At 44.1% G+C, this 26,324-nt stretch overlaps 1 protein-coding gene across 1 annotated transcript in view; it reads left to right on the forward strand.

Moving 5' to 3' along the window:
- Positions 1-15,524, forward strand: part of RFX7 (regulatory factor X7) — a 133,170-nt gene extending 117,646 nt beyond the window's left edge. The window contains exons 7-8 of the mRNA XM_030191678.1: positions 5,390-5,685; positions 11,764-15,524. Coding sequence (XP_030047538.1) covers positions 5,390-5,685; positions 11,764-15,057 — 3,590 coding nt within the window. The 3' untranslated portion in view covers positions 15,058-15,524. The remainder of the gene's footprint in view (positions 1-5,389; positions 5,686-11,763) is intronic.
- Positions 15,525-26,324: the final 10,800 nt, after the last annotated feature.

A 26,324-nucleotide genomic window follows, 5' to 3' on the forward strand; every position in this document is an offset into this window, starting at 1 on the left:
AAAATCCAGATACACAATATCAACCGACTCCCCTTTGTCCACATGTTTGTTCATTCCTTCAAAGAATTGAAGTAAATTGGTCAGGCAAGATTTCCCCACACAAAAGCCATGCTGACTTGGTCTCAGTAATCCATGTCCTCGGATGTGCTCTGTAATTTTGTTTTTAATAATAGCCTCTACCATTTTCCCAGGCACCGACGTCAGACTCACCGGTCTATAATTTCCCGGATCTCCCCTGGAGCCTTTTTTAAAAATGGGCGTTACATTGGCCACCCTCCAATCTTCCGGTACCACGCTCGATTTTAAGGATAAGTTGCATATCACTAGCAGTAGCTCCGCAAGCTCGTTTTTCAGTTCTATCAGTACTCTAGAATGAATACCATCCGGTCCAGGAGATTTGCTACTCTTCAGTTTGCCGAACTGCCCATTTACGTCCTCCAGGTTTACCGTGAAGTCAGTAAGTTTCTCCGACTCGTCCGCTTGAAATACCATTTCCGACACCGGTATCCCACCCAAATCTTCCTCGGTGAAGACCGAAGCAAAGAATTCATTCAGTCTCTCCGCTACGTCTTTGTCTTCCTTGATCGCCCCTTTTACCCCTCGGTCATCCAGCGGCCCAACCGATTCTTTTGCCGGCTTCCTGCTTTTAATATACCGAAAAAAAATTTTACTATGTTTTTTTGCCTCTAATGCTATCTTTTTTTCATACTCCCTCTTGGCCTTCTTAATCTGCGCCTTGCATGAGACCACTACAACTCTCTCTGCAGCGCTGGACTCCAGTGTCGGAGGATTACGCTGTGCGCCTTCCCTTGGACCTAGCGGTGTGCAAGGCGCTGAGCTGGTGGCTGAAGACAGACAAGTTGTCCGCAGGGATGCCTCTTTTGACCCCGGATTGGGTTGTCGTCACGACGGATGCCTCTTTGACGGGCTGGGGAGCCCATTGCTTGGGAAGGACAGCGCAGGGGCTCTGGTCTCCTGCAGAGGCAAAGTGGTCTATCAACCTCCTGGAACTCAGAGCCATTCGGTTGGCGCTTTTGGAGTTTCTTCCGGTACTGGCGTTGAAGCCAGTACGGGTCCTGTCGGACAATGCCACGGCTGTGGCCTATGTCAATCGCCAGGGAGGTACCAAGAGCGCCCCTCTAGCCAAGGAGGCCATGAATCTATGCCAGTGGGCGGAAGCGAACCTGGAACAGCTGTCGGCGGCCCACATTGCTGGAGTCATGAATGTCCAGGCGGACTTTCTCAGTCGCCATACCTTGGATCCCGGAGAGTGGCAGCTATCGGCTCAGGCGTTCTTGGACATCACGAAGCGCTGGGGCCAGCCGAGCCTAGATCTGATGGTGTCATCGACCAATTGCCAAGTGCCGCGCTTTTTCAGCAGAGGACGGGACCCTCGATCTCTGGGAGTAGATGCTCTTCTCCAACAGTGGCCGACACAGGAGCTTCTCTATGTGTTCCCGCCCTGGCCCATGTTGGGCAGGGTGCTACACCGGGTGGCAAAGCATCCGGGCCGGGTAATCCTGGTGGGTCCGGACTGGCCCAGACGTCCCTGGTATGTGGACTTGATCAGGCTCTCAGTGGACGGACCTCTGCGACTGCCAACGGAGCAGGGCCTGTTGCATCAGGGTCCCGTGGTGATGGAGGATCCCTCCCACTTTGGTCTTACGGCCTGGCTATTGAGCGGCAGCGTCTGAGGAAGAAAGGCTTCTCAGACAAGGTCATCGCCACTATGCTGAGAGCGAGGAAGCGCTCTACTTCTACTGCTTACGCCAGGGTTTGGCGTACCTTTGCATCGTGGTGTGAGGCAGGCTCACTTTCTCCCTTCACTGCTCCAATTTCTTCAGTGTTGGCGTTCCTGCAAGAAGGTCTGGAGAAAGGCCTGTCGCTCAGTTCCCTTAAAGTCCAGGTAGCGGCTCTGGCTTGCTTCAGGGGCCGCCTGAAGGGTGCTTCCCTGGCTTCACAGCCAGATGTGGTGCGCTTTCTCAAGGGAGTTAATCACCTGCGCCCTCCTCTGCACTCAGTGGTACCTGCGTGGAATCTCAATCTGGTGCTAAGAGCCTTGCAGAAGCCGCCTTTTGAACCCTTGTCGAGGGCATCTCTGAAAGACCTGACGTTGAAAGCAGTCTTTTTGGTGGCTATCACTTCAGCCAGAAGAGTTTCCGAGCTCCAGGCGCTATCATGTCGAGAGCCCTTTCTGCAGTTCACTGAGGCAGGAGTGTCTATTCACACAGTGCCTTCCTTCCTGCCCAAGATTGTTTCTCGCTTCCATGTGAATCAGCAGCTCTGTCTCCCATCCTTTCGTAGGGAGGACTACCCAGAGGAGTACTCTGCTCTCAAATTATCTAGATGTGAGACGAGTCATCATCAGATACTTGGAAGTGACCAATGATTTCCGGAAGTCGGATCATCTGTTTGTCCTGTTTGCAGGTCCTCGTAAGGGTCTGCAGGCTGCTAAGCCTACAGTGGCAAGATGGGTCAAGGAAGCCATTGCAGCGGCTTATGTGGCCGCAGGGAAGGTGCCGCCTATCCAGCTGAAGGCTCACTCCACTAGAGCTCAGGCGGCCTCGATGGCGGAGGCCGGGTCCGTCTCCTTGGAAGAGATTTGCAAGGCGGCAACTTGGGCATCAGCTCATACCTTCTCCAGGCATTACCGCTTGACTGTGGCTGCTCGGGCTGAGGCCCGGTTTGGAGCTTCAGTGTTGCGGTCAGGGATTTCTATGTCCCGCCCTGGGTGAGTACTGCTTCGGTACATCCCACCAGTCTATGGATTGATCAGCATGATGATATGGAAGGTAAAATTATGTATCATACCTGATAATTTTCTTTCCATTAATCATAGCTGATCAATCCATAGCCCCGCCCAGATATCTGTACTGTTTTTATTCTGGTTGCATTTCAGGTTCAAGTTTAGTCTTCAGCTCCTGTTCAGGAGGACTTCGTGTTCAAGTTTTTTCAATTGGATTCTTCAGGAGTTGAGACGATTTTGTGTTACAGTGAGCTGCTGCATTCCTCTCCCCTCCGTTTTACGGGGCTGGATTGAGACCTAAATTCTGCCGGCGCTCCCTCCCGCGTCTTGCGGCTGTAGGGCAGCTTTGTACCCCTCCCGCTTCGGCGGTGGTAGGGTCAGTCAGCTCCTTCCGCGGTTGCGGTTGCAGGATAAGCCAGATCCCCCCCGCATCGGCGGGTGTGGTGTCCCTCCCCCGCTCCGCGGGGATGAGCTGGATGGATTCCCCTCCCCCACTTGTGTGGGGATGAGCTGGGTTAATTCCCCTCCCCCGTTTCGGCGGTGGTGAACTGGGCAGAGTGTCCCTTTGTGGGTGTAATTCTCTAAGTGCTGAGTCCTGCGGATGGAGCTTTGATATCAACATACTGAGGAGTTTCCGGCAGCACATGACCACATATAGGGAGGCAAAAGGATTGCTCTCTATTTCCACCTGCTGGTAGATGGACACAACCCACCAGTCTATGGATTGATCAACTATGATTAATGGAAAGAAAATTATCAGGTATGATACATAATTTTACCTTTGGGAGGATACAGCAAATAAACCAAGTCTTTGAGTAGTATATTCAGCAGACTAGGTTACAGGATACATTACGGAGATATAAGGGGATAAGATCCTTAAGCAATGTTTTTACAGTGTTCCTTTTCCCTATCCAGCTAGGGCCAAGTATTTAAAGCACAGGGAGTCCCTTTTATCTTTCTTAGAAATTCATCTAGAGAGACTGGTGTGCATAACAAAGTCATCGCCAGGTTATCCCAGGGGCATAAGCCAAAATTTTCTGTTGCAACTTAAGTGTGGATATCATCTGTTTTTGAAGTGAAATTGTAAGTTATACTTTCATAGTCTGGCTATACATATCAATAAGAAAAGCGGGACAGCCAGTGAGTTCTCTCAGTGCTCAGAGTAGTTCCCTGGAATTGTTACTAGCAGATATAATACACTGAGTAGAAATCTTTTTATGTTTTATGTAAAATAGGTATATTCTCTCTTATTTTTCAAACCTCCATATTCATAATTACAATCAGTTTTTCTCCATGTATGTTCAGCTGTCCTAACCAAACTTTTCTTTTTGTCTCTCAAGAAGTCCATCCCTTGTATCTCTATTGCACTAGGGTCTAGAACCATTCTGATATCCTTATTCTACACTGCTACCCATAACACTCCGATTCTCATCATATAATTCAAAGCATATCAATTTTCTCTCCAGTACAGGGGTTTTCAATCCATTCCTTAGCACCTAACCCATCCAATCAGGTTTTCAGGATCTCCACAATAACTAGGCATGAGATACATTTGCATACAATGGAGGGAGTTTATGCAGCTTTCTCATATTCATTGTGGAGATCCTGAAAATCTGAGTGGCTAGGTGTGCTCTGAGGACTGAGTGGAGAACCACTGTTCTGGTAGAAATTTGTGATAACAGTACCCAGTGATCTGGCAAAGGAACCACAGATGGAAATAGATCAGTTCTAGAAGCAACAGCACTATAATCTGGAGATAAAATTAACAAACCTAGGGTGTTCTCTCATTACATGAATATAAAACACAGCTGTAAGAACCCAGAAAAAAAACAATATAGACTTCAAATCCTAAGTTTTATAGCAATGATTTCATAAATATGCAAATTAAAATCTCCCAGAACCAGGACTAATCCATCAACTCTTGTACAATAAAATCTTCCAGATCAGCCACTTCCATTGAGGCTAAACTGGAAGCATTATAGTTCAGTGTTGTTCATCAATAGCATTTCACAACTTGGCAGTCCTTGTAGGAGAAGTATAACTTGGGTTATAGGGATGGAGAAGTTAAAATAAAAATCAAAAATAGCCCTCACCAAGTCAGTTGTGCTGATTTGGGTATTCAACTTAAATTACATTATCTTGAGCGGTTAATATTCTTGTGTGGTGTGAACACTCTGTTGCGGAAGTGGTTTAAGTACATTCCTGAAATAAAAAAAAAATAATTACATTATCATTCTCCAGCCACATAAACACAGACTGGCTAAAATGATTGGCCCTTGTAAAATTGTGAATAATTGTTTACAGCTGATCTAGCATTAACCAGTAATATTTTAGCTTATTTAATACAGCTGTCAGACTTTCAGTAGCCTACCAGTAGAATTATCTGTCTGCATGTGTTTTGAGCAGTTCTTACTATTTTTTTTGATGGACCTTACCCCATACAAAATTATATTCCATTCCTATCATCAGATTATTGAGATGCTTGACCCTGTTCCACCACTAAAGAGAGTCTTAAAATATATAGCACCCAACTTGTAGGGAGTAAATATGTTTATGTATATGTAATAATATCATACTGTATAAGCTTACTTATGAATTATTTACTCTTGATCTTACATTTTTTTATATGATGTCTGTTTTCAGGAGTGAAAGGAATTCCCCAGCCTTCAGCTTTTATACCTACAGCTGAAAGCAATTCTTTCCAGCCTCAAGTGAAGACTCTGCCATCCTCTGTTGATGCTAAGCAGCAGCTACAGCGAAAGATCCAAAAGAAACAGCAGGAGCAGAAACTTCAGTCTCCCTCGCCAGGAGAGCCACAGGCAAAAAAACCAGAAGGCACTTCAACCAATGGAATGACTAGTATTTCTAATGGGAGCCCTGCAATCCTCTCGCCTCAACCTATTGGCATTGTAGTGGCAGCTGTGCCCAGCCCCATACCGGTAATTCCTTAAAAATCTAGCAGTAAGATAGAAGGGTATTTTCAAAAGGTCATTAAGTCAGAATTGGGACGTCCAGGTCATAATGTCCAAAACAGACATCCATTTCACAGGTATTTTCGAATAGGAAATATGTTAAGATTTCTTGTTTGAAAATACGTGACATGGATGTCCATGTGCCAGAGGCTTCTAGCATGAACAGCCATTTTACAGACTGGAATGTCTAACGGTGAGAAATGAGGAGCATGGATGTCTGTATTGCAGCATTCTTAGCAAATGACCAATGGTGAGAAACAAGGAGTATGGGCGTCTGTATAGCAGCATTCTTAGCAAATGGTCACACAGACATCCATGCAGAGCAGAGGGGCAGCCTAGTGGTTAGTGCAGTGGACTGTGAATCAAGGGATGTATGTTCAAATCCCAGTTTAAATCTTCTGTTTTTGTAATTGTGAGCCCTCCAAGAACAGAAAAATACCTACTGTACACCACTTCAGTAGCCTTCAGGCTTGCAGGTGGCTTATATATTCAGATGCAGTAAGTATTTTTCTGTTCCTGGATTGCTCACAACTATTAAAAAAAAAAAAAGTTAGTGGGGTTTGAATCACAGTCCTTTGATTCACAGTCCACTGCAGTAACCACTAGGCTACTCCTCAGACTTGCTTCCTGCTTTGTTAGGAATGCCCATAATACCATAGATCCTGGTATCCTCTTTCAGTTCTGCTTTCAGGAGAGAGGGAGGGGGACAGCAACCACTAGGGGGATCAGGGAGGTGTCATGCCTTTATATCTCCAGTGGTTAGCTGCTCAATCAGAGCACCTTTTTGTACCCTGGACATGACTGAAATAGGTCTAACTTAGGACATCCTTCTTTTTAGACTTGGATGTTTTCTTCCTGTTCAGTATTCGCTGTTGGACAACACGCCCCCTTGTTATCTGGACGTACTGCAGAGTTGGATGTCCCTTTTCTGCCTTTGCCAAATTGGGATTTGTACGTTTCAAGCACATGAACAATCAACGAAAACAACTACCTTTCGCAAATCCCTCAAGACGTATTTCTTCAACAAAGCTTACAATGAAAACCCAGAACTGTACTAATCCACCTCTGAAAACACATCGTTTAAGAAAACACATCGTTTAATATTCCTACTAAATTCCTTCCTTCTTCTCTCTACTTCTTCCCCTAATTAATCTCTGCACAACAATAATTGTACCTGTCATCCAGGATTAACTGTTTATAACAAAACTATGTAAGCCGCTTTGAGCCTGCAAATAGGTGGGATAAGGTGGGATACAAATGCAATAAATAATAATAATAATAATGAACATCTATTTGGACATTTTGAGAGATCCATATGCTTTTTAAAATATGTGCCATAGTCTTGGAAAAGCCATTGCTTCTCCTTTGAAGTGAGCTATGAAAAGTTTGATCAGCTTTTTGGGATCTATGAGGTACTTTTGATCCAGACTAGTCATGTCAGTGACAGGATGCCAGACTCAGTGGACCTCGGTCTCATTCAGTATGGTTTATTTTATAATCCTGTACTCACTCTTAAAAAAAACAAGACAAGTTGTTTTCCTCTTAAGTATTTCTTCTGAACTTGTAAGGTTATTGTAGAAGTAAGGATGCTGATTATCATTCAGATCCTTCCTGACCCATAAAAGATTGATTCATTGAATGAATTTCTTACCTTCAGAAAAGATTTCTAGAAACCTACATTTTTTTTGGCTTCAGTATGCAAAGAGCTCTATCCTATTAGGCAAGGGCAATTTGATCCTTTGTAAGTGTCAGAACCATGAGAGAAATATGGCAGATGTAGAGGAAAATAGAAGCAGTTCTATTGTACTTTGTTACTAAGGAAGTATGGGTTATGTTCGTTGTTATTGGACTATGAAATACAACAAATGTAGCTATAAATGTTTTTATCAAAGTATTCTATCCTTCCCAGCAAATATTTTTTATTTATTCTTAAATGTTTATTGACTATCAAATATCAACATTCAAGTTACTCCATTTCATATACTTTACATTTTCAAGTTTTTACCCCACCCACCTTCTTAAATCCTTCCTCCCACCACAATATTTCATATTAATTACAATTTTCTACCCATACAAACAACTCCCTGTCATATGGGGTCACTTACACACACCAGGCATAATCAGATTCCATCCAATGTTCAATTTTCCACACTAACCATCTCCCCCCCCCCCCCCCCCATCTTTGTGCCTATCAGACTCTCTTCCCTCACCAACACTTTCCACCTTGGATAGAAGCTACTCATTCATGTCTCGAAGGCTTCCCTAACAACGTCAAACCCACTGCCTCCAATCAACAATCATCTCCAACACCTTAGACACACTCTTCTCCCCCCCCCCCCTCACATCTTCTCACTTCCTCCCAACCTACTACCCTACCTTATCCAAGCCTGGACATTTTAGTTACTTACCCCATCCCATGCCACTATTCAAATGTCCTTCAACCAGTTAAGCACCTGACTCCTAATTCGTGAAGCTAGTCTTCCCAAATACTCAGGAATATTCGCTGTCAATTTGGCCCTTCTTTCAGCCACCTGTGGTCCATCTGCAATAATCAGTGTGGTAAACCCCTGTTGCCAGTAGGATGGGGCTGAGGAGCAAACCGCCCAGAGAGCCACCCATAACTTCTGCCATTTGCTCCTGATACCCATTTCCCTGGGAGGTGCAGCTTCTGGCAAAGTCCACCAGCATTGCCCTTGTGCTCATGCTTTACATATCTGGAAACATTTGAGTTAGGAACTGTCAAGATTCCTTCAGTAAGGTGAATACCCAGATTCCCCCATTGTGTTCTACCTGGAGTCATGATAGGTACTACAACACAAAATAGACTATATTTTCATAAAGTCTAAAACATGCAGATGAAAATGTCTTCTGACACAGTGCCAGGTCTGTAGAATAATCTGGGAAGACGAATATCTTTCTAACATCACAGTCCAATAATCCGTGTTGGCATGCTACCCTCGAAATCAAATCCTTCTGGACATAGTTTTGGAAACAAACAATTCTCTGAGGACAAGCAGAACATTACCTTCTCACATGTGGGTGATGTCATCCGTGGAGCCCAGTGTTTTATTACTTCCAGAAGCTTTTGGCCCCTAATACACATGTACGAATGCCTTTCCGCCTCCCCGACTTGCGGAGGACCTGCCGTTTCATCCCTTCTGTGGAGCAGTGGAGACATCTCTTGACTTTTCTAAGTTTTCTTTTATTTTCTGCAGCTCACAGCCTCCTTAAGTCTGAGCTTCTGGCTGGGTCTCTTTTCTCAAAAAGAAAAAACAAAACCCTTTGAAGCCTTCATTGGGTTTGGGCTGTGCTAGGACCATGTCTGTGACTGATCTACATGGTGTGCTAACCTTTCTGGTCCCTGATCATAAAGTCTTCTCACTGTTTTCTTTATTCTCAAATACAGAAGAGAGCTCAGAAAGTTGAGAGGCCCTGTGTGAGAGACTTTTTGGCACTCAGAAGTCTGCTCCATTGACATCTGCATTGAAGGTATCGGTCCCTATGGCTTCTCAAGCTGCACCAGACAATGGAGACATATTGACATCAAGGAAGTCTTCCCCTGCCTTGACATCTGGTGCCAGTAACACCCGCTCAGGGTAAGCATCACTGGAACTGACAACAAGGACTCTTGAGGATTCCACATCATTCTCATCAGCACTGAGGGACCCAAATGCAGGGCATCAAATGAAAATGAAGAAGCATCTGTCCTCTTTGAAGCATAGTGCCAGGAGCTCCAGGACACCGGCATTGCCAGTACCCGAGTGCTGTGAGGACCACTCCCACTCTGTGGAAATAGTGGCAATGTTCCAGTCTCCCTGAAGCCTGGGATCCCACCTCCAGTTCAGCTCCTTCATCTTCACAGGCTGGCCCTACACTGGCAGCAGCCCTGCCTTTATTAATGCCTGCCCTTGAGGAGTGGCTCTGGGTTGTGTTACAAGAGAAGCTGGGGTGCAACTTTGTTTTGGTGCAACACCAAGCTATTGAGGGTGCTGGTACCGACTATGTTGCTGTTCCAGCCCGTCTTGCCCTGCCTGGTGTCTCATCAGGTGCCAAATCTAGCACCAGCCAATACGGTGCTCCTTCCAGCCCACTGGAGGAAGAAGCAACCCCCAGAGTCCAGGAGGGGGAGCCATACCTCGATGCCCTCGACTAGAGCCTGGTCACACTCATGTTCATTGGTCTGAGGCATCCACAGACTCAGACAACCTATGAGGAGTACTTCACTGAGTCTGATATGGAATGTTCTTAGAGATCTGATATAGAACCAGAGGAACCTTCGGAGGAGGGTTATCTAGGTCTAACTTCAGACCTTTCTCCTCCCCAAGAAAGAAGAAAGTCTCCTCCAGAGGAGCTCTCTCTTGTCCAATTTTTAAGGGAAATAGTGGAAGCTATTCCGTTTAAGTTGGAGATTGAGGTCAAGTCCAGGGCTGAGATGTTGTGGCAGTGCCAGTTCACAACATCTTAAGACTGCACAGATGAAGAATTGGGAGATCCCTCTCTGTGCAGTTGTTCTAAAGAAGGTGGACTCCATGAAAAAAATCTAAAGGCTCCCAGATTCAAGAAACCACATCTTCCGCACCATTCCATGATGATTGAATCCACTCTTAAAAGAACCAGAAGTTCTTGGCTCCCCCAGGCAGGAATGCTTGTACTCTGGAGTCTTTTGGGAGGAAAATGTTTCAGAGCTTGATGCTAATGTCTCACATCCAGTCTTACCAGCTTTACACAAGCATTTACTTGAAGAACTTGGTGCGCAGTGTGCTTGATTTGTGGACACTCTCCCTTTGCAGTAGGCCCCAGAGCTTCACCAGCTTGCAAATAAGCAGGAGTCGTGTCAGAAGCACATAGCTCAGGCAACTTGAGATGCTTTAGATGTGGCATCCAGGCTTTCTGCCATAGGTATTGGCATGTGCAGACTCTCATGGCTGCGTGTCTTGGACCTTGAACCAGCATGCCGAGGAGATAATCTTTTTGGGGACAAGGTGGAAGAGGTGGCAGACTTCATGAAGAGAACTGTCATGGTCAGCTCCTGTGCTCTCCACTTCTTAGAGTTTTGGGTGGAAGTTGTAAAAGTGCCACTGCCTACTCTTTCAAAGGTGTAGGTTCACTCCCTCATCCTGCCCTCCACTACCCAAGTCCCACCTACTTGGAGTACATTGGAGCCCTGCTAGACATGGTTCAAGCTCAAGCCTACCTTCCTCAAGTGAGGGCACATATGCTTGTTTGCATTGCTCATCAGGTTCGCAGCAGCCAGCAGTCCACAGTTTGGCAGATGTTGAAATTATTAGGCCATATGATCTCTACTCTGCAGGTCACATCCATGGTGCACCTCTATTTGTGAGGTGCTCAGTGGACTCTGGCTTCAAAGTGGTGTCAGGCCACAGGGAACCTGAATGATGCCATCTCGATCACCCCAGAGTTCTGGCAGCTCCTCTGGTGGACAATTTGGACCAGGTTGACTTGGGCTTTCATTCCAACTTCTTCCTTCATGGTGTCCTCCTCCTCTGATACTCAAATTTCAACCTTGATCACTCTTTGCTGAAAAGTACTCAATGCCTGCATTACACCATTAAGGTTCTTAAAGAAATGGTCAAGCTTGTCATTCAACATCCACACTACTGCTTCAGACATCTCAGACTGTTGTTGCTGGCAATCGAGGTCCCGAGGCCTGCTAACTGAAGCCACGTGCTTTTCTTTGCCTTCTATAAATTCTGTATTGCCATAAATTGCAAGACATCTCCAAATGACACACTATTAGTGGATCTTTTTTTTTTTTTTACCTACCGAAAGTGGTGGAGTCTCATCTCCATGACTCAGCATGAACAGTGCCAATTCATGGGGAACGCCCAGGAGTTCCAAGATTCCATGTCTACCCCAGAGCTCACCACATCATTTAATCCTAATTTTAGTTTTAATGGGATAATATATTAGGAATGGGGGCATCAGATCTTCAGGAATCCCTGTATTAGAGAGGTTTGTCTTTACTTTTGAAATGTATCTAATTTTGATAAGTAGAATAAAATGTTTTATTTTCTTCACCAAAAGGTACAAAGAACCAGACAGTTGGTGACATCTCCTAGTCCCATGGGCTCATCAGATGGCAAGGTCCTTCCTCTCAATGTTCAGGTCGTCACACAGCATATGCAGTCTGTCAAGCAGTCGCCAAAGACGCCTCAGAATGTTCCAGCCAGTCCAGTTACTGATCGCTCTGCGAGGCATCGTTATGCTCAGATCCTACCTAAGCCAGCTAATACCAGTGCTCTCGCCATCCGCTCACCTACAACTGTACTGTTTACTAGTAGCCCAATCAAGACTGTTGTACCAACCCCACGTGTTAGTTCTCTAAATGTGGTTAAAATGACAGCAATATCACTGGCACCCAGCAACACCAGTGCTGCTCTCAAGCATACTACTGCAGTGAGTACCAATACAGGAGCAACAGATGAACTAAGGACAGTCCTACAGATTAAAAATGGACCTCTGCTTTCACTGCAGACTCCTGGATCCAAGATCAATAATGCTTCAGGGAACTCTGCGGTTGAGATCAAAATGGAACCAGAAATACAACTAGAAGAAAGCCCAGTACAGTGCCAAGATAGTGCTGATGTTTCTAAGATTAGTAAGGATGTATCTGGAATATCATCTCTTCAGAAAAGCAGTCTTGAGTGTGTAACCCTAAAATCATCAACTGAGAGTACAACCAATGAGAAACCAGTAGAGGTCTGTGATGACAGTGTTGAAGCACTAAGGACCAAATGTAAACCACAGCCTAAAGAAATTACACCAGTAGCTAGTAAAGGCAATAATCAAAACACTGTCACACTGTCAGTTGCTAATTTCACCAGCACCACTTCGCCTGCCAATGGCGAGTCCTCTGGGAAAGACAAATTGTGTGTTAAAAGTCCACGAAAGCGATTGCCCACTGCACTGCAGGAGTGTCAGGTGCCACCTGCGAAAAAATCACTTGTGGGGCAGCTTTCGGCAGCCAGCATGGAAGATCAAAACATAACAAGCAGCACTGCTAAAAATATCCCCCAATTAACATTGGTTACAAAACTTGGAAATGTAGTAGCAGCAACTCAGATCCCTAGCAAGGTAACTGTGAAGGTCAACTCCACAGCATCAACGCACAGAGTGGGAAACGGTCCACTGAACACTGACAACATAAATGCCAGTAATTCTGCTTTAGGACAGCAACTGTCATCTCCAGATGTAAAAATCAAATTGGAAGGCAGTGTGTTTAATTTTGAAAATGTTTCAAAATCAGGGAATGGTTTCAGTGAAAACGAATGGCAGCATGTCAGTAAACACTCTGAGTTTGCAACTAATAACTGTGAACAGCCACATGATATCAGTGTTTTGGCCATTGTTGAAAACTCTGGCACAAGTGATTTACATAAATCTATGTGGGAACCAGTGCATTTTGAGGGAATGCAGGAGGATACATACAGCCAGCAGTTACAAAGCCAGATACAAGAATCTTCTCTAAGTCAGGTACAAGCGCATTCTTCAAATCCATTACCTCTGCAGTCTGAACTAAAAGAATTTGAACACTCAAGCCCACAGGCCAGTAACTTTTTTTCATTTGATGATGAACTTACACAGGACAGTATAGTGGAGGAATTGGTGCTCATGGAAGAGCAAATGTCAATGAACAGCAATTCTCAAACTTATAGTAACTGTTTAGGCATAACACTTCAAAGCCAAACAGCAGCAGTTCCAGGAGCGTCAATGTTGTCCCATCCAAGCAACACACATTTCTACCATCCAGTCCATAGTAATGGTACTCCTGTTCAAACTCCCACTCCTACTCTGACCCCAACACCTACACCAACTCCAACACCAACATCTGAGCTTTTGACTGGAGCTCAGAGTTTGTCACGGGAAAGCCCATGTTCTAGGCTGGTTCAGACTACACCAGTAGACAGTGCATTAGGAAGCAGCCGGCATACACCAGTTGGCACACCTCATTCTAACTGCAGTAGTAGTATCCCACCTAGTCCTGTTGAATGCAGGAACCCCTTTGCATTTACTCCTATTAGCTCTAGCATAGCATATCATGATGCTAGCATTGTTTCTAGTAGTCCAGTGAAACCAATGCAGAGACCTATGGCTACACATCCTGACAAAACCAAACTAGAGTGGATGAATAATGGATACAGCAGCATCAGCAATTCTTCAGTTTCAGGTCATGGTATTCTTCCAAGCTACCAGGAACTGGTAGAAGATCGTTTCAGGAAACCTCATGCGTTTGCAGTGCCAGGTCAGTCTTATCAGTCTCAATCAAGGCATCATGATGCTCACTTTGGTCGTTTGACCCCAGTCTCACCTGTGCAGAATTCACTGACTTCTGTGAATAGTACTAGCAAACAGGAAGGTTTTGCAGTTCCTGCTCCTCTTGACAACAAGGGCATAAATGCCTCTGCAAGCAACAGTTTCAGATGCCGAAGTGTAAGTCCAGCTGTTCATCGCCAGCGTAACCTTAGTGGAAGCACTACCTACTCGGTTTCTAATATACCGCGAACCAGTTTGGCACCTTTTGGAAACCTGGTGACACCAGAGGTTCATAATGTGGTCACAAATGCTCATGCAGATACCAGTGCCAATAATATGGCTCAAAGAAGTCAATCAGTCCCATTGACTGTCATGATGCAGACAGCCTGCCCGAACTCTCTTCAAAAACAAACGAACACCAAGAAAATAACAAATGTGCTGTTAAGCAAATTAGATTCAGATAGTGACGATGCAGTAAGAGGCCTAGGAATAAACAACTTGCCCTCCAACTATACAGCAAGAATGAATCTGACTCAGATTTTAGAAACATCAGCTACTTTTTCTAGTGCCAACCATCAAAATACAATCAATTCCAGCACTTCAGTTTATGAATTCCAAATGCCGACTTACCTCACAAAAAACAGCAGCACTGATCAGATCAGTTTTTTCCCTGATGATAATCAAGCACAATCAGAAATTGAAGAGCAGCAACTAGACTTCAGCAGGTCTGTCAAAGAATTGTTGGGTGGGGAGAGTCTACAAACAAACCAGCAACTGGTGAGCCAGGTAGCACCAGATCTCAATAACGTTGCGCCTGATTTTACAAGTGATATCAGGTTGTCTTCTGAGCTTTCGGGCAGCATCAGTGATTTGAACACTTTAGACCCAAATCTGCTGTTTGATCCGGGTCAGCAACAGGGCCAAGATGATGATGCTACATTGGAGGAATTAAAAAATGACCCATTATTCCAACAGATATGCAGTGAATCTATTAACTCTATGACCTCATCAGGTTTTGAATGGATGGAAAGTAAAGACCATCCTACAGTTGAAATGTTGGGTTGATTTTGTTTTATAATGTAGCACACTGTATCAAAAACCAGACACACATTGTATTTGTCTTAATGGAAGTGCCTCCCGCAGCAGAAACAATTGCTATTAATTATGGCATTTTAAATGGGTTTGCTGCACATGCCATTCATTTGTATGCAGGGAATAAGCTGTTTTCTCATCTCTTAAGTGATTGGGTAGTTGAAGAGCCAGTATTTTACTTGTGCCCATTTCATAACATTTATCTTACCAGAAAGTTGTTGTAAACCAGCATTCACGGTTTAAAGACCGGTATACAGTGTATGTGTGCTTGAGAACAGCTTAATTTGTTTAATTTTATCCATGTTAACACCTAACTAAACTGGTAATTGAAACTAGGATGCTCACACTAGAAATGTTAAACTGATTTAAAAACTAAGTGCCAGACTATATACTAGACCCTCTGAACCCCTCCTCTTCTTTTCCTTTGTCAACCTCTCCTCCTCAGCCCCCTGTTCTTGTATTTTCTTTTCCACTCTTGGTTTTCCCTTCCTTCCTTCCTTCCTTCCATTTCTTTAATTCTCCTTCCTTTTTTTTTTAATTCTCTCTCTCTCTCTCTCTCTCACTTTTTCTTCAATTTTGACCCACCTATTTGGTATTCCTAAAGAGCAGTGAACAGTAGAGAAGGAACACTATACCTGTTACCAAAGAGAAGAAAGCAGCAGGGTAGAGGAATCCCCTTTCCTAAGAGAACAAGATGGCAAAGGAATCCCTCTGACTCTGAGGAGAAATGGTGGGGCAGATGTGTCTCTAATTACTTCAAAGATGGCATATCAGGACATTGAAATTATGCCCCTTTCCAAGAAAAGGGAGCACTCACCTTTACATTTGAGGAATAATTTCATTACCATGCTGCTTACATCTTTTTGTGGGGGTTTGAGAATATTCTTGATGCTGTAAATCCTCTTTCTCTTCTGGGAGTCTAGAAGGAATTTTTCAGTTCACTGGTGCTAGTCAGGTGGTTTAAAGCACTGTTCCATCGGCACAGACACGAAGATGATAATTTCATGGTGCCTAGGCAGGAAAGACACACGTGCATATGATGCATGTATTTTGTAAAGGTAACAAGCTTAAATGTGTGTTTTATAAAATACATGCATAAGCTGATTCTGTCCCGGTAATGCAAGAACACTTTAATATATATATATATATATATATATATATATATATATATATATATATATATAATCTATCTAAACAGAAATGGGTAGGTGTACAATAATACTTAGCTTACAAATAGGCTTATGATAGAGCTGTAAAATGATCATGGACTTATGGTATACTGTTGTGCTGAGAAGCTGCATGTGTCTGGGGCTCCTGCTCTCCATCAGTAACCTTGCAAAGTAACCGGGTGGCAAATCGGTGGGCAGAGGTGGTGGACATTGTTGGGGTGTCCAGCGTGGGCGATTTAGTGTTTTCAGAGTGATTCCCCTTAAGCTGCCTAAACTGTCGCGAGAGCAGTGCAGACTGGATTCGCCCAAAACGGCGTCTCCTGTGGAAGAGCCTGCTCACCCACTCTCTTGGTCTCTGGTGAAATAAGATAAGCTGAATATGTACCACACAGAGCTGGAGGAGATTCAGGAGCGTTTTGACTCCCATGTGAAATGCCTGGACGAGACTGAGGCCTGAATATCGGCCCAAGAGGATCTCGTAGCTCATATGAAGGAGCAGTTGACACAGCTCCAGGTGGACAACATGTTGCTCCAAGCGTGATCCAAGGTCCAGGAAAATCACTTGAGGAGTAATAATGTGTAGATAGTAGGCCTGCCAGAAGATGTGAATGACTCTGAATTGTCATCTTTTTGATACCTGGCTCCTGGAACATTTGACAGTAAAATGTATGCGTGCTCAGACTGTGTGTGAAAGAGCTCACCGGCTTGGCAAGATGAGAGAGAGATCATTGGAACCCTGTCCAGTGATTGCAAAATTTCTCAATTGGGCTGATAAAGAGAGCATAATGTGGGCCTACAGGAGACACTGGGCCCCAGGGCCATAGGCTGCTTCTATTCAATGATTACTCTGCTCAGGTGGCTCAGAGAAGGAGGAAAATGGCCCCGGTCTGTGCAGATCTGCACAATCACAAAATCTTGTTCACACTCCTTTATCCTGCAAAATTGCAGGTCCGACACGGGTAAGGTTCTCTTTTTTACATCTGTTGAGGAGGCTCGGCACTTTGTGAGTTGCTTGCCCTCGGCTACATGAGCATGATGTGGCCTGGCGCTTTCACTGCCTGCGAAGACTTGATGCAATTTTCTGGTTATTCTTGAATGATTGCCTGTTTTGTTATTCTGTTATTGGAGATTTATAAGACCTGAGTAATTACTGGAGACTAGGGAACCTTCCAAAGGGCCGGGGTTTTCTTTTGCTCTGACCTCTACTGCAGTTTCTGGCTCTGAGCTTTGGGCTTGGCCCTAATTATGGAGTGGCGGGAGCACCCAGGCACTGGCAGTCTAGGGATGGGCATCTGGATTTCTTTTTTGATGGGACTTATGGGATGCAGGAATGGGGAATTGGGGAGTGATCCTGGGGAGAGGGGGTGGAGTATGTTTTTGGGGCTGGGGACAAGCTGGATACTGTGTAACTCATAACTTTGTTTTGCTGTTTTTTTCATTTTTATTTTGCATTTATTGTGTGCTGGAATGCTGTTGGGTGTGTAGATGTGTGCAAGTTTGCAGCGTGGATGAGATCCCTGGGGAGGCTGGGCTCCAGGGAACTGTTGTGGAGCATATTTTCCCTGTATAAATTTTGGCTATTAGCTGGCAACTCCTATGTTACCGGTCTTCCTTGCACTACTCTTTCTCAAAATGAGGGACCATGACCTACAATGGCCAATGTTGCCTGCTTCAGGGTACGGTCTTCCTTTTGAGAAGAGATGCGTAATGCTCTCTCTATAATTCTTGACCGTTGAACCCTGAAGCAGGCAATGTTGGCCATCATAGGTCACGGTCCCTCAGGAGTGCAAGGAAGACCGGTTTGAAGCTAAGTACTCTTTCATTCTGTTGTGAAATACAGTTTTGCAGCTTGTGCATCTGATATATATGCCTATCAGGAGGTTTTTTTATGCCAGTTGTCAAGCCAATAATGAAGCAGCCCTGCTCTTGTTGCTCACTGCACTTTTGAACTTCGTGAGGCTTTTTCCTCCTGTAGCAACCACTGGTTCTGTAAGTCAGACTATTAGAGAACTCTCATTTTTTGTTTGTATATGTAGCATTTGAAATACATACATTCAGCAAGGAGCCAAAAACATATTAAACTAATTCTATCCATCAGGGAAAGGGGGTAATCTTGCCAAGCATGTAGCATATAGCCAAGAGGGGTTTGCTGGGAGATGAGCTTCCAGGTATTTAATTGCTACCTTCCACCCATTGTGAAGGAAGGATCCAACCCCCCCCCCCAAAGTCGAGCGAACCAATGGGCGTACAAGCAGTGTGTATGATTTATCAAAGTTCAGTTGAAAGCCTGATAGAAAACCATATTCTTCCATCAGCTTGATTGCCACTGGGCGGGACCTCTGTGGATCAGTAAGGATAAGGAATAAGTCATCCGCAAAAGTCAGGATCTTCAGTTCAGAATGGCCCACCTGCAAGTCCCCCACCTCCATGCTCAGATTACTAAGAAAGGGGTTCAAAGGCAAGGATGAAGAGCAGGGGGAAAGGGGGCAGCCCTGCCTCGTACCCTGTTCTATTTGAAAAGCCTGAGTCTAAATGCCATTAGTCATCAGAGAGGCAGTGGGGCTGGCACACAGGGCTTTCACTACTTGGAGATTCCAACCCTGAATCTCCACATGTGCCATAGTACTAAACAAAAAGGACTAGGTGACCCTATTGAATGCTGTAGAGGCATCAAGACTAGCCAAAAAGGCCGGTACCCCTTTATGTTAACAGTACACCAAGGCCATTAAGACCTTGTGATCATTATGCACTGACTGACGCCCCTTGACAAACCCAGTCTGATCTCCCCCCACCACCATGGGCAAGAAAAGGGATAAACAGTCCACCAACACCCTGGCAAACAGCTTCACGTCCACATTAATGAGGGAAATGGGCCTGTAGGAGCCCGGATCCTCACCAGGCTTACCCAGTTTTAGGTGCAAGGTTATCAAAGCTTTACTGCCTGAAAGTATTCCAATAGGTGCCCCCAAAGTATTCAAAGTCACCCCCAATGTTTTATAAAACTCATTAGAATACCCATCTATGCCCAGGGCAGTCCCATCCTTCAAGTTCCACATTGCCACCTGGAGCTCCTTAGCCTGCAGAGGCCTATTAAAATGTCCAATAGCATCCTCTGTGCCATGTCCCCTACCTCAACGCAAGCGGCGTCCTCGGGCTGTGCAGGGGTCCTGGCAACACACACACTTGACTGGCTCAGCTGTCACGTCTGTGGCGGTGACCACCCTCAGACTTACCTTGTTCCTGGGGGTCAGCTTCCTAGCTGGCTCCTGTTTCTTCTGTCTGTCCTTTCTGAGCTAGCTCTGGCTCTCTGTGCTGGCTGCATCCAGCAGCATGACACTAATTGCCTCACTATACTGCATCTGTGGGTGTTGCCTGGGTTAGCTCTCTCTCTGTGCTGGCTGCTTCCAGCATGACTCTAATTGCTTCACTACACTATACCTGGGTGTGGGAAGCCTCTCTGTGTTTCTCTGTGCTTTCTGCCTGCTCTGTGGTTTGTGCCTGAACAGCCTCCGTAGTTACTTAGAGATTGCTGCAGCTGTGTCTCTGGTGTTGAAGAGCTTTATTAATCACTTAGAGACTGCAGCCTTTGCCTTTGCATCGTATAAGGTCCCTGGTTTGCTAGAGTGTTCTGTGCACTGCTACATTGTCCAGTTCTGTGTGATTGCCTAGTGTTTGACTAGTTAGCTTGGGCACAGCCTTGCTTGGTAGCCTGTGTACAGCTTTACTAGTTCTTCTGTGTTTGCTCTGTGTGAGTTCCTAGTGTTTGCCTAGTTGGCTTGGGCACTGCTCTGCTTGTTAGCTTGTGTACAGCTTCTAGGTCTCCTGAGTTTAGCCTCTGGTTTTCCCCAGTGGGTTTCCTTGGTTTCTGGAGCTTCAGCCCTAGTCTTGTCCTTTGCCAGTTCTCCTTGTTACGGGAGCTCCAGCCCTAGTCTTGCTATTGGTTCTGACCCTTGCCTGTACCTATCTACTGCTCTGCTAGCCGCCTGCCCAGAGACTCCTGCTTTGAACCTGACCACACCTGTCTCTGCCTATTGCCTGTTCTCAGATCTTCTCTGCCAGCCACCTGTCTCGGACTTTTGCCAGAACCCGGACATTCCCTGCCTGCCTGTCTCACGTTAGCCTAGGTTCCTGGGAACATGGCTGGATCCTGACTCCGGTTGTTCCTGTTGCTGGTTCCAGTTCTGGTTTTCCTGTAAGCCCTACCGGCTGCTCGAACCTGAGGGCTCAACCCTCGGGGAAAGGCATCTAAGCGTAGGTGAAGCCTACTCCAGTGTGGACTCCAGTCCGGGGTTCCAGTCCAGCCTTGTCTCTTCTCTGCTCCGAAGGTGATCTTGCCTGCCACTGCCGCTCCTTGGCCATGGTCCAAGGACTCACGTACCCAGGGTTCCCGGGGAAGAAGCCTGACAGAATGCCAAGGTCCTCGAGAACACGACATCAGCCTTGAGCCATGTCTGTGTACTTCTTCTCTGGCTGCAGGCTCCTTGATTGCCTTGCTCTCATGCACCTGGATCTGCTCTCTCTGCCTGGCTCCCAGGCTCTTTAATTGCCTTAATACCACGCACCTGTGCTGACTTTCTCTCTGCCAATCTGACCTATGGAAGCTCTCTCCTTCAGCTGGTTCCTGTCTATGTCAGAAAGCCTGCACTATTTCTGGAATGCTTTCCCTCTGCCTCATTGCTTCGGCTTCTACTTGGGTAAGCGTTTCTCTTCAGCGTACCCTTCTGTTTGCTGCCTGCTTGTAAAGACCGTGCTTGAACCTGGATTACTCATCTGTTTGCTGCCTGCCTGTAAGACCCTGCTTGGACCTGGTTACTCTCTTGTCTGCTGCCTGCTTGAATATCCTGCCTGGACCTGGTTACTCTCTTGTCTGCTGCCTGTCTGAATATCTTGCCTGGACCTGGTGACTCCCGGGTCAGTTACCCGCCTGTATACACCTGCCTGGACCCAAGACACTGCTTAGCCTACTGCCTGTCACTCTGTTGTGACCCGCTCCTGAACTTCTTCCTTCTGCTCTCCTCTGGCTGGTCTCTCTGGGCGCCCCCTTTCCTGGCCTCTCAGTATAAGTCCTGTCAGCTGCCCGCACCTGGGGGCTCAACCGTTGGGGAATGGCGGTCACCACAGGTGAACTTTGGGATTGCTCAGCTGCCAAGCAGAACCCGGGTCCGTGTCTTTTCACACCCGGCAGCACACTGCTCGGCACAGGGACTCACCATATCTGACACTCTTGAGAGTTTCAACATGCCTGACTGACCCAGATAGTCTGCTGGAGTTTTTTCTGGGGTGAATTTCATCCCCACTTTATACATGTCCTCAAAATGTTTCATAAAAGCAGCAGCTATCTCGTCACTCTGGAACGTCAAACCGTAATCTGCTCATCTGAGGGCAAAAATAGGGGGCCTGCATCGCCAGGTCCTATGTAGGGCTGCTAAAAGGTTGAGAGATTTGTTACCAAATCTGTACGGTACTTGTACCCCACCATCACCATTTGGGCCCTTTCAACTTGGCTTTCCAGGACTCCTCCTACTGTACAAATGTGGTGTGCAGCTATGATTTCTGTGTTTAACTGTGGAGAGGCGCCGCATTACTAACTGTGACTCCCTGGCAAGCCATTGGTTTCAAGCAATATGGGAACCTTTCTAGTCTATTTTAACACCCGCAGCAGAATTCTGAAAATCTTTTATTTCTCCTTTCCTTCTTTAGTTTTGTGGCATTACTCATGGGACTCTGAGCTCCAGCTTGTCCTCAGGGGTGGGGGGTGGATTAGGGTGGTGGTAGGGGGGCTATAGGGTAATTTTCTCAAAACTGGAGTGATTTGTAGCACGTTGTGCCCATTTATTGCATTAGGTTGTATGCTGTTTTCAATCTGGCATGTTTGTTGTATCGCACTCATTTAAAAAACCCATTTCAAAACATGCACTTTAAACTGTCAGTAGAAATAAGTAAAATTCTTCTATGCATATTGATTTTGAGTATAATGTTTTTAGTGTTCATATTTATTATTTTCATTTGTTCACACGACATTTCAAAGTAGTTTTATCATGTGGTTTGCAAAGAATATTTATTGCTGTTCTGGGATCTTGTCAGGTAACTTGTGAGCTGGATTGGCCACTGTTGGAAACATCCTGGGCTTGATGACCTTTTGGTCTGTCCCAGTATGGCAGTGGTTCCCAAACCTGATCCTGGAGGCACCTCAGCCAGTCAGGTTTTCAGGATATCCACAATGAATTTGCATGCAGTGGAGGCAGTGCATGCAAATCTCTCTTGTGAATATTCATTGTGGATATCCTAAAAGCCTGACTGGCTGTGGTACCTCCAGGACTAGGTTTGGGAACCACTGCAGTATGGCAATGCTTATGCTTATGTTCTTACAGTGCATATTTGTTCCATGATCATTTTATAGCTCTGTCATAGGCCTATTTGTGAGTCAAGTTTTATTACTGTACCCAGCCATTTATATTTTATAGAGCAAAGTAAAGGGGGTCCTGTTATTTTGAAGCATGGTGTATCCACATAGATGTAGCCTAGCCACTATTTTATATGTGCATAATCTTTGAAGATTTTGTAAGCACTTACTTGACACACTGCAAAATGCTGCTTTACATGTTCAGGTAGCTAATGATTACCCTGAGGCTAACTTTTGAAAGCATTTTTATAGGTTTAACAGTGCTTTATGTGCAGAAATAGGATTTGATAAATATGTGCAACTAGTATGTCCATAATGTTATGCATGGACAACCTGTACACAAGTATCAAGCCAGACTCATCAGGAGCATTCCTGAAGGTAGGGTTGGGGAGGGATTTGCATTTACACATAGTTTCTAAAATTCAACTTTATACATATTAAGTTACCATGCAGAAATGTTCTAGGTTAACAGTAGGTGTAAATGCATAAATTTCCTGGGGGTAATTTTGGAGCTGAAGTATGCCCATACTTTCACCTAGAAATTCACTGAAGCTTGTATAGTGAAAAATGTATATGTTTAACAAGAGTATGCAGTTCTAAAATTAGCCCCTGGCAAGGAGAAATGTTTTTAACACCACCTTACAATGTAGATAAGGGTTAATGCTCTTATACAGGTTTAATTGTGTTACATGATTTAAGAGCTCATTTGTGGATAGGGTCCTTGTCTTTAAGCAGTAGTTTCTCCTACTCAGTCATCTTGTAAAAATTCTGCTAAGATATATATAGTAAGATAGATAGATATAGATCATTTGGTTAAGTAATCCAGACAGTTGCTTCACTCCTGTGTTTCACAGAATATTGGTAACCATTCCTCTTTTTTGGCATTATAAAATTTGAGAATGAAGACAGGGGACTTAGGGATATTACAAGCATGTGTCAGAACAAGATCTTTTGTGTGTGTGCCTGTGGCACATAACAGGAAATATGCACATTAAACTTGCATAGCTCCTCCGCCATGAGGAAGTACTGGAAGTGCTTTTTAAAATATGGCTACCACAACAACAAAGGGAACTACTATTAAAGAACTTGCAAACCAGCATTAGAAATGGTTATGACATACAAGAAAATGAATGCTATCATAAATTCAATCAGATAAAAGTAATGATGACAAAAATACAATAAAAGTACAATCACAATTTTGTAAATATTCATTACCAAACATGGATGGCCTGAAGGCACAACCACAGTTTCTAATTTAAAACAAAAACTGAATTGTAAACAGAAAAAAAAAAAAATCAAACTTTGAAAATGTGACCATGGAAAATAGTGAACAAGAGTAAGACCTATTCCTAAAAGGCAATAAATCACCTCTGTTTCAGGATAGTCAATCATTAGGACCAAAACTAAATGATTTTTTTACATGATTTGTGTCCACAATATGCACTGCCATCTTTAATTTTTACCTTTCTCTCTGTAGTTGACAACTATAATAAAGTTTTTGGTCTTAATGATTTTGTAGAAGTTTTGTGTGGCCACTATTGTAACTCCACCAAAATGTAAATTGTAAGCCACTTTGAACCGAAACTTGTTTTTGGATAATAGTGGGCTACAAGAATGCATAAATAAATATCTGTGGTTCAGTTGTACACCTTTAAAAGTTTGTCTATTTTTGGAATTGTGCCTGTGCCTTCAGGCCATCCATGTTTTGCAATGAGTGTTAATCTACAAAGATGATCAAGGAACTTGCAAATTTGTGCTGTACTCTGATTATATTTTTCTTATTGTTTTTATCTGGTTGTACTTATGGTCAGAGTCATTAACTTGTATTTCATACACTTGCTGAAACATGGCCATGTTGGTTTTTAAATTGATTTACTTACTTTAGATTAAGTATTTTTATGAGTTTGCTTATTTATATTTTTCACGTTTTGGTTGCAAGTCCTTTATTTGTAGGTCACTTTGTTATTGTAGTGGTTATTTTCTTTGCAAAATAATGGCTTCTGTTTTGAGCATGTTCCTTTTCAAAATACATTGCACAAGGTATAACCCTGGTCACCTCTGCCCTTGTTGCTCTGATTGATGGAGCACTAGACAAAAAGGAACAGCAGGTTCATTCATTAAGGAGCCTAAGTTGGAAAAAATAAATGCTCTAGAAAAAAAAAAGGTTTACATTTTGAAGAAAGAATTGCAGAAAAATGAGGAAGATCAGACATTTTATCTAGGGGTTTTTTTTTTTTTTAAAGATGTCTTTTGGAGGTACTTTTGTTGTAAATGTAATTTAAAATCCAGCTTAGTCTGCGTTGCTTTGTTTAGTAGTATCTCTGGCTTCGGCCTTAAGGACCCCTAGTTGGCATTTATTAGCCTTTCCCTAAACAGAGCTCACAATTGCACTTGGCTGTCACGTGTTTTTTTAAATTGCTAATTTTTGCATGTTTGGTAAGATGCCATTCCATTTTCAATTGGAATAATTTTCACTATGAGTGTTATTGCCTTGCAAAAATGGACGGAATTTGGTTTCCTTTCTCATGATCTCATCAGACTGTGACCTGCCCATTGCATGATGTGTCATGAGAAGATGTTTACAGCCCATTTTCAGCTTCACTTACTAACTTTGGGAGATAGCTGGATAGATGTCTGAAACTGACACGTTTTCCCCATCTTCTCCTGCTTAGCAGTTAAATTTTATTTAGTCAACTTAGCCACACAGAATTTAACCTGTTAAAGAAGAGAGAGTGTTAGGAATGTTTCTAGGGCACAGTGAAACTTGGTCTGGACAGCACTAATAATTCATCCCTTTCCAGGCAACATTATTCAGCTGAATCAGGCTGCAGAAGTGGCAGGCCTAAGATTATCCAGATAAGTCTTTTCCTGAACATATCTGTTTAAAATTATCTGAATAACCTTATCACATACTGCCTTGCAGAATTGGCCTCAGGATTTCTGATTACTAATTGTAACAGAACTTGGAAACAGTAGAACAGGAACCAACTCAGTATCTATGTTTTGTTTTACAGTCAATCAGTTTTGTATTTAGTGGTGATTTTCTTCATGTGCTATGTAAACAGTATAAATATATTACCCAATTTCCATGGGCATTCATGTTCCAAAATGAGCAGCAAAGGGTCCACACACATTAGCCTACTGCCAAGTCGTTATTGTTATTGCTGCCTGGCTACACTTGCTGAGGATGTGCAGAGTGCTCCAGGCAGGTGAGATTAATGCCCTTAATACAAATTATGCAGTAGTGGTATCATCTTTAAATTTGATATCCAGTTAAAGTAATGCATATCTAACAGTCTGGGAGCTGATACAATAAGGTGTGTTAGGCTTAGTGCAACAGTTTTCTCAACTTTAGTGCATAATTATTTGTGTGCCCAGTGCAAAACAGGTTTTGTGCAGGAGCTAACAGTGCACAAAGCCTCATGTAGACACAAACACACAGCACATTTAAATCCATGCTAATGAAGCTATTTGCTGTTCAGTGCCGATGCAGAGAAGTTCACAGAAGACCAAAAGGCTAATTTCAGTGCCAGGGCTTTTAATGCAAGTTCTGAGGAAACATAAAAGATTAACTTGTTTCTGTATGATATTTCATGTATGTTTCTTCCCTTCTGCAAACATAAGGACTCGTAACTTTTTTTTCTGGCTTCTATGAAGAACATGGTGAG

Source organism: Microcaecilia unicolor, chromosome 1, assembly GCF_901765095.1.
Source record: "Microcaecilia unicolor chromosome 1, aMicUni1.1, whole genome shotgun sequence".
Classification (NCBI taxonomy): Eukaryota; Metazoa; Chordata; class Amphibia; order Gymnophiona; family Siphonopidae; genus Microcaecilia; species Microcaecilia unicolor.